This window comes from Coloeus monedula (genome assembly GCF_965178545.1).
Source record: "Coloeus monedula genome assembly, chromosome: 1".
Taxonomy (NCBI): domain Eukaryota; kingdom Metazoa; phylum Chordata; class Aves; order Passeriformes; family Corvidae; genus Coloeus; species Coloeus monedula.
The window spans coordinates 47320880-47336561 of NC_138781.1; the positions used below are offsets into that span (position 1 = coordinate 47320880).

The 15682-nt window shown below is 40.7% G+C and overlaps 1 protein-coding gene across 1 annotated transcript in view; it reads left to right on the forward strand.

Annotated features, from left to right (window-relative positions):
• Nucleotides 1–15682, forward strand: part of BMPER (BMP binding endothelial regulator) — a gene marked incomplete at its 3' end in the record, with an annotated part of 146189 nt that overhangs the window by 98094 nt on the left and 32413 nt on the right. Inside the window, exon 13 of the mRNA XM_082286003.1 lies at nucleotides 4431–4767. Within this exon, the coding sequence (XP_082142129.1) occupies nucleotides 4431–4767 (337 nt within the window). The remainder of the gene's footprint in view (nucleotides 1–4430; nucleotides 4768–15682) is intronic.

Sequence of the window (15682 nt, forward strand, 5' to 3'; positions counted from 1 at the left end):
AACAGTGTGTAATCACTGCAAATTATAGCCTAAATAATTCCTCCCCTTAATGGAGCAGGATCAGGTTTCTCTCGCTGAATACAGCATGATGGGCCAGGTCCTCCTTTCCTCAGCACATAAGGCCTGGAAAGAAGCAGAATGGCCTGGCTCCATTTTGCTGGGAGAGGACAAGCAGCAGAGAGGCTGTAGAGAAGAAGAATGTGCTGAGTAGAACTGGTTTAAAGACAAACATTTTGTTCCACAGGAAGTTCTGAGTACCAGGAGAAAAAAAATGGAGAAATTTCTGTTTCAGAAGGAAACATGGATTTTTAAAAAATATATGCTTTCCCAGTGTACAGTGAAAAAAGAGAGGAAGGGAGGAAGTAATGAAAAATAAGCAAAACTGCTGCACTAGAAGTAGAATTCAAAGTAAAATTGGGCTGGGAAATGCAGGGTCTGGTGCTTACAGCTCAGCCAGCATTCCCACGGATTTTGGTTTTCCTTTTGCAGAGCTGGGAGTTGAGCCTTGGATAAAACAGGGAAGCCCAAAGCTTCAGGAAGTCTTGTGGTCCCTGGCTACAGGGCAATGTGCATGGCAGGGTAGTCCTGGAGTTTCATATCCTGATCGTTCATGCTTCCAGGCAGCCCACCAGGCGAGCTGGCGGGAAACCAGCTTGGAGCCTTGCCTGTGCTGTTTTGGAAGTTCATTGAATACGATATGTCTCCCTGAGGCATTTCAGTTCTGATGAATTGGCATTTTCCAGTGAAAACCTGTGTTGTTACTAAATTCCTCACCAGCTGTAGCCCTGGATGCCATGCAGCAGAAGTCCTTGCACTCTGCACTGGCAGCTATGGGTCTGCTTGGGATATGTTGAGTCCTTATCCAAAATTTGTGTGTTGGAAAGACAAAAGACTTTCACAGGGGTGGTGGTGCTTATCTATTCCTCTATTGCATGAGCATTTTGTTGTTTTTTCTTTGCTATCTTTTGCACAAAGCCACTTTGCTGCACTTTTTCTGTACCACTTTGACATTAAATCTTTATGGAAGAGTTGTTGGCTGGTTCTTGAGGATTCCTTTAAATCCCAAGGATGCCAGGAAAATCATGCAGAACAATTGATGAGAGCTCCCAGCATGAGTAACTCAGTGTGTGATGTACATAAATCTAGAAGGATTTTTTTTTAAAATGCAGTAGAGTACATAATGTGCCAAGTTAAGAAATCGAGTAACAAGTTGGTTAGGCATCCTTCAAAGAGAGGATAATTGGAAAAAATGAAAAAGTAACTCAGAGAATATTTCTTTTTTGCACATCCCCAGATGGGACAGATGTTGCATCCTTTGGTTTCACATCTCTCGGATTCTGATTCTTGTCCAAGTGAATGGGAAACTCATCCATTTTGGGCGGGGGGAAGAAAGGGGGGGTATAGGCACCAAGAAACTCTTCCAAACAGTTTCTGTCTGCCAAGGAGACCATTTCAAGCACTGCTCTGTAGCATAATCCCATCTGTCACAGCTCTTGTTGGTTTACAGAAACTAACTGGATTTTCTGCTTGTGAGCAAACAAAAGGCACACACTGCACAGTGTGATCAGGCTCCAACAAAATTATCGTGCATGTAGGGGTAAATACTCTTCCTTGTTACTCCAGAAAGGAGAAAGCTCTGTTATGGACAGAAACCTTTACGCTGTTCATCAAAGCTAGAAATTACCCTTCTATCTGAACAATTACAGCAGAATAAAGTGTAATTAAGCCATAGCAGCTAGAGGAAAGTACGTCCATGTGGTTGTTAGATAGTGAGTCTCTTGAATGAAATCCAGGAATCAAAGCAGGAACCTCTAGATTTTAAAATGTGCATTTTTATATGCTGAGAAGAAAAGCCATAATTTGACGTTATTCTTCTGCATACCTGCATGCCTTTTGCAGGTCTACAAAAGCAAAATGTAACAAGTAAATTAACTCAGGTGAAAAGGACATAAATATTCAGGAAAATTTTCAAGTTAACCTTTCATAATTAATGCATTTTCACTGAAGATCAGTAAGTTTTCTCTTGAGGAAAAAAATAGTCCTAAAAGGAAAATTGATAGAATCCTTTGCCAGTCTTTTCGGACTTTGTTTAAAGTAGGGAGCTTCTGAGGGAGCTTCTCTGTGGGAAGAACTTGGACACAGCCTTAAAAACTATAGTTATTTTCTGAAAAGAACTGTTTGAGAATTTGGTAGATGCTTTAAACTTTGAGAAAGTTTATGTGATTCTCAAGTCTGAAGAAATCTTGGTTTATAATTTAATGGCAAGTATTTTCTAAATGTCAGCACGGCAGTATTAATCTTGTGTCTGCAAATCAAGCTGTGTTTTGTTTTGTTCAGTGTTGTCAGAAGCAAAGACAGCTGGATTTTGAATTTGTCCAGCACTGATAATGTATGAAGCAGCTTAAAAGGCAGCTCTCCCCCTTGCCACTGTGCTGGCCTCATTAACAGTTGTAGTCTTGCACAATTTCTCAGTTGGCTGGGTGTAAAGTGCCTTTGGAGGAGGAGACGGTGTCCCCACCCATGCTGGGTTTAGGAGGTAATTTGAAACTGATTTCAGGCATAGTTAGCTCAGGATATATTTGTGCTATCATTGCTAACCTATGGTGGTAAGAAAACAGTGTAATATACTGTAGTGACAGGTGATGCAGAATTACCTTCACAGCCTTGACTAGTAAATCATTCCCAAAACTCTTGGTGACATGGTGCAACCTACACAAGCACTGGGGCAGGATGTTAAGATGGCAACACACCCCTTCTGTAGCCATAATTGCTGCTTGAACCTCACCCTGTTCCTCTGCAATGCGGGTAGGAATTGTCATAGGAGACAATGGGATGTGTTGCTGAAGGAAGGGTTCCAGCTTTGAACTGAGTCACTGGTATGTTAATTACTTACATGAGGATAGGGCAGGATTTGGATCACACAGTGACAAGCACTGATTTACAGGAGGAAAGGGTGGTGCTAAGCCAGCCCACACAGCAAATGAAGAAAGCTGGAGAGAAGCCCTGGTCCTGCACCACAGAGTGATGCTCCTTGGTATTCTTGGCTAAGCAGGGAGAACAGGGTAAAATCTGGATTATCCTGTTTAAAAGCGGGATCCTGTGTTTATTCTTAATTAATTGCTACTCACAGGTATTTTATGAGAACAAATTAACATCAGCAAAATGATTTGTGATCTTCAGGTGCAGGGTTACTGCAGATGTGACATAGAATGATTCATGAGACATGGAAATAATTACAAGAAAGACCATTTTTGGGTAGAAGTTAAGCAGCAATGTTTCTTGTTGTTTTTATCCCAAATGATATCAAAAGTGTTTTCCCTTATGAGCTGCCTATTTACTCCTCAAAGAATGGGATTCATTTAATTTACAGTCACTCAGGTAAAAACTAGAAGTTTAGTCTACACCTGATCTCTGGTCCCTCTAGAGTATTGCTGGGAACAGAAAGTAGTTCAGATTCAGAAAGTAGTTTATTCCCTCTGTATTAGACAATCCTGTTGCGATCCAGAGCTGCCTATTTTACTCCATCAAAGGGCCTAGACAGCTCACTTAAGGTAGACACCAGCTTTTAGATGGGCACAGACAGATAAAATGGATTTCACTCACCAAAAGTGACTTTGATTTTGATGTTCTGGAAGTGCCAAACCTTCCTGTAAATCAAATTGTAGCAGATTACATCCCAGCCATTAGATAAAGGTTAGATGTTACCGTCACTTCTCAGTGTTGCTAACTTATGCAGACTACTTCAAAAGGTTGGTAATTAATGCCTTTTGAATGAACAGTTTGAATCCAATTCAGAATGTTTTCTTATAACAGTTTTACCCATCTGATATATCTTTAATCCTTACAACTCTTTCTACTCCCACAAAATAAGGTACTTGTATTGGAACAGTTGTATTCACCCCAATGAGCCATCACTGTCAGCTCTGTAGGCAAAAGTAGGATGTTTCCCATAAGGTGGTCACTGCTGGAGTCTCATAGGACATGGACATCTTTGTATGATCATGACCTGTGCAATGGGTTGCAATGGTTGAAATTCTGGGCCCCCTTCAAAGTCAGCTAGAAGTTTACCATAGCAAATTCAATTTGCAGAATTTTGCAAGGGCTCTCCTTTGATGTTGGGAGTAGTCCTGCCTTGGCTTCATATTTTTTAGGATGACCCCATTCATTAGCAAGAAGGAACAAAAATAAGAAGAGATAGGCATGAATGTATTGTAATTGACTGTAATTTAAGAAACACTGCACTTGCCAGAGGCACTTACTGGGAGCTATGGGAACTATATAGAAATCTAACGGCACTATGAGAATGAAGCCAATGGCTTTGTTCAGGTTCCCATGAAAGCTGTTTCACAAACATAAGGTGCAGTTTGTTATTCTCAATTTCTTCTTCTCTTTCTTTTTCTATGTGCATTTTTGTCTTATCTTTTTATTAGGCTTGGAAATATCATGGGATGGAGACAGTTTTGTGGAAGTCATGGCTGCACCTCATCTGAAAGGCAAACTCTGTGGTCTGTGTGGCAATTACAATGGGCACAAGCGAGATGACCTGATTGGGGGGGATGGGAATTTTAAGTTTGATGTGGATGACTTTGCTGAATCCTGGCGTGTGGAGTCCAATGAGTTCTGCAGCCGCCCGCAGAGAAAACCTGTACCCGAGCTCTGTCATGGGACAGTCAGGGTGAAACTCCGAGCTCACCGGGAATGCCAGAAACTCAAAGCGTGGGAGTTCCAGAGCTGTCATTCAACGGTGGATTATACCACATTTTACCGGTAAGTGTGGCTTACTGTGGAGGGAGATACTAAGTTACTGTGTGAGGAGAAAAACCACGAAGTAGGCCCAGGTTCAACAGCATTTAAACATGTGTTGAGATGTTTTTGCTAAGAATTAATATACAGACTTATAGTTTTCTGAATCCAGATTCAGAAGAAGATGGTCCTGAGCTAATAGACCTGAGCAGCCAACAGTGAGAAAGGCAGGCAGGCTTGTGATAACCTAGAGAAAAAGTACTTTTGGAGACTGAGGAAAGAGGAGGAAGAGACTTCAAAACATTTTCGTAAACTCCCTCTGGCTTCAAAGTTGGTTGTAAAGTTGAGGCTGACTTTAATTGCTATTTCTTGTGGTCCAGAGAAGTGTGCCTTCCCAGAAACATTTTGAAAATTACCTTATTAAAGCAGGGATATTAAATATGACTGGTGCCTCTTGGATGGTGGGGTTTGTGGGTTGAGAGTTTGAAAGGGGTGAGTTAAGAAAAATTCCATGTATGGCCCGTCCTGCCCTGGGAGAAAACAAAGACAGACGAGGATCTAGAATCCTTGTCTGAGCTAATGATTTACAATTTTTTATCTTTAAAATGCTTAAAGTCTAAAACAAAGAGACGTATTTTCTGTTCTTTAATTGGCATGAGTTTATTTACTCCTCACTCAGTAAATACAATTCTCTTTCCTTTCATGCCTGACATAAAAGGTAAGAGCAAGCCGAGTCACCGTTATGTGGTGGATGGAGCTGCCTGATCTCTGTGCTCCCAGCTTTCTCCATTTGGGCACATCCACTGAACTCTTTGATTTATTAGCAAAAGCTTTCTAGAATGACTCGATTTCCCTTATGCATTGCCTTTCTTCTTTTTTATAATGAGACAGAAAGACTTTTATCTGCTGCAGCAGAGTACATCTGGGACTGGGAAATGCTAGAAGAAGACATACAGCTTGGCTTGTAGTCTGTGTGCCTCTGCACTTACTTTGCTATGGTGTATCCCTGTGCTAGGAGCCTGGCAAAGAGTAAGGATTATATTGTGTGCAGGTTATAATACTTTATCTTTTCCAATGGCTGAAGGCACAACAGAGAGCACTAGAGAAGCTAACACACATACAGGGTCTGTTGAATGCATTTCAGCAACATTCCCATCTCACTTCCATTGTCCTTTAAAGGTAGGTGATGACAATGCAAATGGAAAATGGACACAGAGAGATTTGTTTAATTTTGCAGTGGATTTTTTGTTCCTTTTTTAAAGTAGCTCATGATTAATTTAGTGCAATACACTTCCTGACACCACAGCAGAAAGTGATTTATATTTTGGCTACAATGGTCAAAAAAAGTCTACATGCTTGCACTCAAGAATTACCGTAGAGCTTTTCTGTTCTTTTAAAATGATGTCTAATGTTTGTCCTGGAAAGACAATGAAATCAAGCAAGTATTTAATTTGATTGTGTCCTTTTGTAGAAAAGTGTATTTTTCCCTAAGGAAATGTTATGTTGAAATGACCATCATATTCCATCAGAAGTAGCTGTTCATTTGTTTCTGTTTAGATGTTGCTAGCTGTTAGAATGCTCAGCTTCCAACACAGGAATAAAGATAAACTATAATTTATAGCTAAATAATGGTACGTAATAGAATGCTGCGTCTTGTTAGAAACTGATAAAGTTGTAGCAAGGAATTTAGTCAATGACCATGGCCATTTTTCATAGCAGGAAGTTTCTGCAAGGAGGTAATGATTATGGGACATGCATTCAAGAAAGTCCTGGAAACCCTTCTGAAATAAATCTTTGCAGATATAAATATATGTGTGTGTGTATAAGTAAAAATACAAGTATTTGAGAGATTTACATTTTTCATTAATTTCTTTTCAAAGAACTTATTACTGGTGATGTGCTTTTACAGGAGATTTAAATTTCCATTAAAAGAAATTCTAATTAACATAGCGTTTCACTGAGGTTTTTTTTTAGAAAGGCGTATTTAGTCAATGTTCTCTAATTTCAGGGTACGTTTAACTAAAATTTTAAAAATTCTGGTTTTTAAATTCTGAACAGGCTCCTAGAAGTAAGAAAAGTGAGGAGGCAGAATGATACGGTCAGATTCTTTTATTTTCTCCTAATGTCCTCATTGACTTGAATAGCTTCTCAGTTTTTACCCTCCAACATTGCATATTATGGAATTTTTCCTTTTGAAATACTACATTTTCAAGAGTTAACCTTTCTTGGTCATTTTTGCTGATATTACTGACATTGCTTCATTTTCGTTCTGCTGCTCGGGTAGTCACCTGCTGTTAATAACAATTCTCAGAAATAGAAATAAACTCAGCAGGAATATTAGGAATTAGGGTGTGTTTTCTCCAAATACCAAAAAAGGCAGCGAACAATGCATTGCAAACATTTATCTTGACATTGTGTTACTGAGGAGATTTCTGTGAAGATATCTCAAATTCATTTTAAGTCTCATTCTTTTTACAGCTGTAGTTTCTCCTTTTGTTAGCCATCCAAAAACCATACAGCCTGATTGTTGTGGTTGTTAAGTGAAAAGGATATAGTTAATGTTTTACAGAGTAGAGACCTAGCTGCATGTTAACTCCTGAGCTTGACCTTGAGAGATCTGTAACACCTTAGGTTTTGCACCTTGCCCTTAACCCTTTTTCTTTTTGAAGTTGTGACTTTGGTGACTTGTGTTTCCCTGCAAAGCATATGGCAAAAGAAAGTACAATGTAAGTGTGTGAGAAAGGATTTTGAAGTAGTCCTGACTGCAAACTAACAAACCTAGCATCTAATTTTATACCACTTTTTTAGTTCTTTGTTTTGTAACTAGACAGGTTTTATGGTTTTTAAATTGTGGTTTGCTTTTAGTTTTGGGCTGGTATTTTTTGTTTGTCTTTAATGCACTGCTAGTTGTTCAGTACTCATGAGTAATACTCTAAAAATAACCCCTAGGGTTGAACTTCTTGGAGGCAAGTTCATTGAGCAGGGAAATGATTTTGAATTTCCAGGAGATTTTGGTAAACTCTGTGTGAAGAAGAGATTAGCAGTTAGTGTCGTCACCATTGCCACTTGTCTATTTTGGTGTTTCAATGTGGATAAGAATCCTTGAGTGGTCCTTGAAAAAAAAAGTAACACAAAAAGTTACCAAGGTTACTCAGTAGCAAGTTTTAGACAAGATATTGCAATAAGGCTGTCACTCAAACTCCTGAAACTGATCGAGTGTAAGCAGAATTAAAAATAGGTGATACTATCTCAGTATCTTGTGCCGCTGTTACCAGAAAAACCCCTGTCATGTTATCGGGAAATAATTTAAGCTCATGGATGAGGATTTGGGGATCTTGGGGAACGTGAGGAAGAAGAGGACTTTCTGTGCTCACCAAGCCTAAGACACAGGAGACACTGTAGAGGAAGACACAGGACTCATACTCCTAGAACACCTGCCCTCATTAGCATCCATGGCTTTCTAGTAGGTTGGTGGGGTCTTTTTTTTTTTAAACAATTGCATCAACAGATTTGGTATGTGACATCAATATGGTATCAGTGTATCACCCATCTCTAATACACCTACACAGCAGCTGAGTTCATAAATGACTAATTAGACAGTGTTTGAGTCTCTCACTACTGCCATAATTTGGAAAAAATTCAGTATCTTGGTTTAGCCATGCAGTAGATTTTTCTATTTCACATTGGAAAATTTGTGTTCCTAACTCTTAAGATAACTCTCTTTATGATTATTACTCTTCCTATTATTCATATATATTTTTGCTATTGTTGTTATTATTATATTTTAAACTGGCAATAGCACACTGAATAATTAATTACTCTTTTTCTCTTTTGTAATTGTCCTTGGATGCATTTTTCTCTTAAACACTTGAATTTAATCATCAGTATTTTAGGGCAAGCAATAACTGACATAGTAAAGCATCATTTGTTTGAATCTGTTAATCACATGCATTCAAGAATTGCTAATCTATTTTATTGCAATTCTTGACTTAAATGTTCCCTGTGATGTGGTGACACTACTCCATCCATAGTTCTCAGTTAATCAGTTAATGAGTTTTTATTTCAGTTAACCTATTAAATTTATGCAGTTAACTGCTGCAGTCTTTCAGTTTTTCTAAAAATTTCCACTTAACTAGAGCAAATATTACTGCTTGGAGTTAAAGCATAAATTGCAGTGTTGTGTAGCCCATCAGATCTCTGTTATTAAGATTGGGAGTGATGCTGTAAATGGCTGCAGAGAGCATGTGAGCCACTGCATTGCAAAGATAATTACAAACTCTATTAGAAAGATGGAGACCAAGGGCTTGTGGCTTTGAAGCAGAAGGTTTGAAGGTTTTTTCTCTGTTAATAATGATGTCCTACAGCTGTGAAATTCATGTGGGTATGCCCCTATGTTCACTCTTGCAGGATGGTACAAAAGAAAGGTAGGCTGAAGAATGACCAGAAAATCCTGTTTCAAGTGTTTAAGGATTGGATAGAACTGAGATCTCTGGAACCCTCAGTTTACTGCCAAGGTGCATATTGCAAAATTCTCCCCACAAGGTTTTCAGGTCCTGGCTGTGAATTAGAGCACAGCAGTTGCTCTGGCTGAAGCCAGGCTGCTCTAGGGCTCCTCTGTGGTGTAAGTGCAGGGCAGCTGTAGCTCTTAGTGCTCACCAGGGTGACTCCTGTCCTGGCTCCTGCTCCTGAACCAGCCTCCACATGTGTCTTTCCACCCACCCCAGGGCAGAGCTGGCCTGTGTCCCCCTTCAAGACAAAGCCAGTGGTGTTGGCTCAAGAAAAGGACTGATGACATGAAACTGTGACTGGTCCCCTTGCAGACCTGGCACAGAGCAGGGGTTGGCTCTTGCTTCCACTGGCCTTGTGCTGAAGAATGGATGTTTCTGTGCCTGTCAGACTGCCTGCCCAAAGCTGGCCCTGAGTTTGGGTACTAGCAGCAATGTAACCACAACAGAGAGGAGCTCAGGATGAAACAATTTACTCAACTTCTTGGGCAAATTGTCACTGAGCAGCTGTACGACCCAGGGAACTTCTGGTTAGAAAGGAATTTAAAAACATTTGAAACAATTATTGTTTCTTTTTTTATTTTTAAGCAAATCTGCACCAGGATATGATTATTCTATGAATCACAGAATCACAAAATGGGTAAGGTTGGAGGGGACAGCAGTGGGGTCATCTGTTCCAACCTCCCTGCTCAAGCAGGATCATCCTAGAGCACATTGCACAGGATTGTGTCCAGATGGTTCCTCAATATCTCCAGTGAGGAAGAGTCCACAACCTCTCTGGGCAATCTGTTCCAGTGCCTGGTCACCTGCGCGGTAAAGGAGTTCTTCCTCATGTTCAGGTGGAACTTCCTGTGCACCCATTTCTGTCCATTGCCTCTTTCCCTATTGATTTCCACCAAGAAGAGCCTGGAAACATCCTCTTGGCACCCCATCTTTAAATATTTATACACCTTAATGAGGTCCTCTTTGAGTTGTCTCTTCTTAAGGCTGAACAGGCCCAACTCCCTCATAAAAAAGATGCTCCAGTTCCCCAATCCTTGTTGCCTTCCCTTGGACCTGCTCCAGGAGCCCCATGTCTCCCTTGTATGCAGGAGCCCAGAACTGGAAACAGCACTCCAGATGTGGCCTCACCAGGGCTGAGGGGCAGGACCACCTCCCTTGACCTGCTGGCAATGCTCTTCCTCATGCCCCCAGGATACCATTGGCCTTCCAGGCCACAGGGGCACACCACCAGGTCCTTCTTTGTAGAGCTGCTTAGAGCTGCTTCCCAGCAGTTTGGCCCCCAGCCTGTACTGGTGCATGGGGTTATTCCTCCCCAGGTGCAAGACCCTGCATTTGCCTTCGTTGAACTTCAGACAATTCCTCTCTGCCCATCTCTCCAACCTGTTGTGGTCCTTTTGAGGGACTGCACAGCACTATGGCAGTAGAGGCACTGGGAGAGCCAGTGTGTTCCCAACCCTTGCAAGAGCTCTGGTGCTTGGGAGCCAGTTCTCCATGCATACCTGTCCGGACTACCTACTGCCATGAAATGACTGAAATACAGGTAAGAGGCACCATGATTTAGACTGCTGGTGGCTGACATAGCTAACAATAAGAGAAAATGGACTTTGTGGTGTCTGATGCATTTTGGGATTTCTAGCAGAGAGCATCAAACTGTTCTGCCTACATGGTAATGGTAAGGAGTACTGCAAAACTGCTGCATATATGTAAGTCCATAGATCACTACTGTTTTAAGCTCCCTCCTTGAAGTATTTTTCATCTGATATAGCCAAGAGTGAGTGAGTACAAGCTGCCAGAAAAATAGTGTTTATATTTAAAGATTAGAAGTTTGGATTTGGAAAAATGGGTTGAGTGGTCAGAAAAGATAAATGTAAAGCCAAGCTGAGCTCAATTGTCTGCAGATCATGATTCCTCTTTGTCTTTCCCCACACCCCTGGGCCTGGCGGGGTATTTTTCATGTAACCAAGTCCCATCCACTTGTGTCTGTTCAGAAAAGTACCTCAGGAATTTAGGGCTAGAAAACATTCTTCTCTTTGTATCAGTGGTTATTACAGCTGTAATACATCGAAGCAGTGCCAGAGGATTCACAGATGTCTCCTTTCCTGTTGAGGTGGGGGGAGGGATTAGGGTGGAGAGGACTCCAAAATCTGACAAAACAGTGGTGTTGGATAGACACCATTCACCTGGGACCGTCCATAGCTTGCTTCCAGCTGAGGAGCGCATGCTTCCCCAATGACCCACTTTGTACTTCCCTATATGGAAAGTTAACTTTTTTTTTTTAAACAAGCAGAGATCTGTTATAGGAAAACCAGATGAAGCAGCATGTGATTAAACCCGTGGAAGTTTCCTTTCCTTCAAAGGATGGCATGTCTGGAATGTATTTGTTTTGCTTACCTAATTACATGATCACAACCCTACCTGTCCTTTTACACTGAATGAGATGTTATTTCCTACTGGCTGTAAGTGCATTATGAGGCTTCATTTCTCACTCTTCAGGAAAGAACTTCATTTGTCATTATCATGAATGGAGGTGTATAGAGACTTATGATGAAAACCTGCTTCTGCCTAGTAAAACTCCATTTCTTTCTGGTTTATTACATGGCTCAATGAAATTCAAGTCAGGTGTTTCATAACCAATTGCTGTCTTCCTCACTGTCCGTTGTATGACAGATGTGAGACTCTGCATGTTAAACTGTAAGGTCAGTTTGACTGAGACAAAAAGGATCCTGAAGGATGGTAGGCACTGTGGAGTAGGGAGGAGGGGGGAGACATCTAACAGAAAAGCAGGGTACCCCTAGTGCCCTTATCATTTGTCCATATGGACTGCATTCTCAGAAGTTGTTTTTCCTGGATTACTTTTAATAGAGTTTTGGTAGGTTGATTTTGTTCGTTTTTCTACGGTGCCTTGAAGTCATGAGGTAAAATTCTGATTCACTGAAGTCAGCAGGAATTTTGCTGTATTTGGGTGACAGGTTTTCATCATTGTGACTTTTTGTGTCCATGGCAGCTGTATTACAGTAATCTTTGCATCAGTTAGTAATCCTTGTTTTGTCTTCCCACCATTTGCTGTACCACAGATAATTTCAGAAAGCTTCAGCTCCTTGTTTCATTCTTTACTGGAGTAGACAAAAGAAAACACATTCAAATCTGGACACCAATATTCTGTTTGCTTGCCCCTTTTTTCCCAGGGGAAAACTAAAGGGTGACTTTCCAAAGGCAGAAGGCCTAATTTGTCTGGCCACAGGCAACTGAGAGATCCTTTCTGTGTTTCGCTGACTAGAATTCACTTGTGGTTCTTTTTTCTTGTCTGTAAGGAGCTTGTAGAAGAAACCTGCAATGATAGGTCTGCTGTCCTTCACGTTTTTCAAAGCTTGTCTGATAGGCTTTAAAACATGCTTTAGGCATAATTTCTTTAATATAGACTTCACCATCATAAATATCCATATTAAAGCTGCAATATTGAAATGCCACTGCTTCACAGTGAGCATGAACATGGAGTAGAACTGACATGGTGAAATTCAAGCACATCCCTGTTGCATACACTAATAAATAGCTTTTGAAAGAGCTCTTTCCCATTCTGGAAAGCACCACTGATGTTTCAGTATTATAATAAAATGCACGGTTTTTCAAAAGAGGAGAGAAGGTGTGGAGAGAAACTGGTAGAAAAGCAGAATGATAGCCTTCCTTGTGGAAATATTTAAAAAGATGCCACCTGCAGTTTGGTGCAACTTAATCCATTGCCAAAGAAAAAATACCTGTTATGTTGAAGTATTCTTTTTAGCTGCAAAAATAAATCCTATTTTTGGAAAGATACTGTTTGGAAAAGTTGTAAGCATCATCAGAGGAAACCACCATGTATCTCTGTCAGGTACCACAGATTTTTAACTACAGCTGCTACAAAATCCAAGACCTCTGTTCGATCTCATTTTAATTAACCTCCACCACAGGTTCTCAGCAGGGCTTTCTTTGCGAATTTGTTTTAATTTAATTTTAGCTTTTTATGTTATAGGCTTTATTGCAGTATTGACTTTAAATAAAATCCGGGGATGCTCAGCTGATGGCAATATGTCTATTTCTGTAAATAAATAATTCAAGAAACCGACCCATCAGCTCTCATATTCTGCCTTAGGCAGAGGTCAGTAAGTATCGCAAAGAAGAGGAAACCCACACATATGATAGCTGGCCAACTGTGCCATGTAATATAGGGAGGAGAAATCCATTCAGGCCCCTGAGATGATCAGTTCACATCTCATAACATGAAATTTTAATTACCTTTCCTTTAGCATGCATAACTGTCAAGCTACTATATTTCAGTTTCTATTTTAAGCCACCTGCAGTATATCCTACCTAATTGGACACACAGAGAAGATGAGCAAGGGTGTTTATAAGCAGGCAAATGAGATGAATTTGTGGGAAATGTTTTAAAAATAAGCTTAACCTAATCCTCCTGTTATTCTTATGAGTTCATTTATGCTTCTGGCAGGATAACCAGACAAAGCAGGACATGAGCTGTGACCAGCACAAAAAAAGAGTTTCTGTAGAAAGTTTGCCTTAGGAAGGTTGTGACAGCTCCAGGGAGCTTATCAAGATTGTTCTCCCTGTATTTTGGACAGCTGACTTGCTGCATGTGAGGGGTCCATTCTAGAGACCTTATATGGGTTGCATTTAACTGAAAGCTTTCTTGTGGGTATTTTTAATAGTTGGAGATTTTTCCTTCCATTTTGCTGTCTTTTTTTTCTCAGTCTCATGGGGCATCCAAAAAATCTGGGGTATTCCCAGGCTTTGAGATCTCTGTGGACCTCTGCATTATGTCAGCTATTAAGTAGCTGTCTGTGGTATAAAGCAGCAATCCGGGATATAGGCAAATCTCCTTCTTTCCTGTCTGTCCCCATAAGGGCTCACTGCACTGAGAGGTGTGTGAAGGTCCCTTACTCCACACTTGCTCTCTCAAGTGTACAAACTGCTAGTGTGTAAAGCAATTAACTTTTAATTATTCAATCCTCATTTTTCTGTTGTTCTTCACAGCACATGAAGGAATCAGCACTTCACAGGACTGGTGATTTACACAGTCTCTCAAACAAATGCAGCACAATCCATTTTGGGGGTGTCTTCTGTTGCTATTCAACCTACAAAATGTTCACACCCTGGGCATTGAAGCTCTGAGAGCAAGAGCAGATCGAGCACCAGGCGCCAGCAGTGAGATGAGAGACAGATGCAGCCCTTGATTAACTGTGAGCACACAGGTCCTACATATGTGGCAGGGCAAGTGCTGGTGAGGGCTTGGGGCATGACAACAAAAGGTCATGACCCCCCATGGCAAGTTTTAGCACCTGAGGATTATTGTAACCTCAGGCATCACAGCACAAAAGCAAAGAGCAGACTCAGTGGGAGCAGGCAAGAATGGTGGCACAGGTACTTGTGCTTATCCAGTAGTATGTATTTATCCATCTTAAATATTTACTATCACAATCCCTAATCTTGGGTGGGGTATGGGTATGTGTGTCAGGTTCACCCACTCTTTAAACTGTTGAGATGCTCATTGGAAACACATGTGTAGTTGTGCTCCCATAATTGACTTTGTCTCTGGGGGATTCATCAGAGCAGACACAGACTTATGGAGATTGCCAGTGTCATCCTGGAGCATGGGTAGAACTAAAATGCCACTGGATCCCAGAACACTATAAAGAGTTCTTCCTCGCCCAAAGGGAGCAGCAGGTTTATATTTTCACCCCAAATGGAAGGATCTGCATATGTGAGAGCAGGTGCCGTGATTTCAACCCTTCATCATGATATACAGAGGATTAGAGCATTTAAGTCTCTCTCTGACTCCTCCACTTAAGCCAGTTGAAATTAAAATTGTTGGTGAATGTGCTGGGAATACTGAAGGGAGTTGAAGCCATATGTTTTCTTGCATTCCTGGGTACTTCTTCAACTAACATTCTGTTTCCATAATATTCCTGAAACATAAAAGCTAAAATAAATCTAGCATGTGAAAATTAATAACAAGTGATTTCTCTTATGATAAGTCCAGAGGAAGCTGTTGTAAGTGTTAAGGTATTCAGACAGCTGATTTTTGTACATCAGCTCTCAAATGAGGTATGTAGTTTACAGAGAGTGAGTGCTTAAGGTTATGTAGTCTCTGAGTACATGAAGTTAGAGCTTGTTGAGGATGGTGGATACCATAGCAGCAAAGAAAAAGATTATAAAGTTCCTTTCCTAAGTACTTCTTTTTAGCACTTTACATTTTCAAATTGCAGTGTAAACATTTAGTTCTCACTGTACCCTGGTTTGAAGTTGTTGAAATGAAGAAAGACTTCTTTGCTGTGCAGGAAGCCAAGAGCAAAGTTGAGATTAAAATGTGAAAATGCCTGATCCCTGGCCCCAAACTCAAGTCCTTCTGATGGGATTTAAGAGGTTTCACATGCACAAAAAGT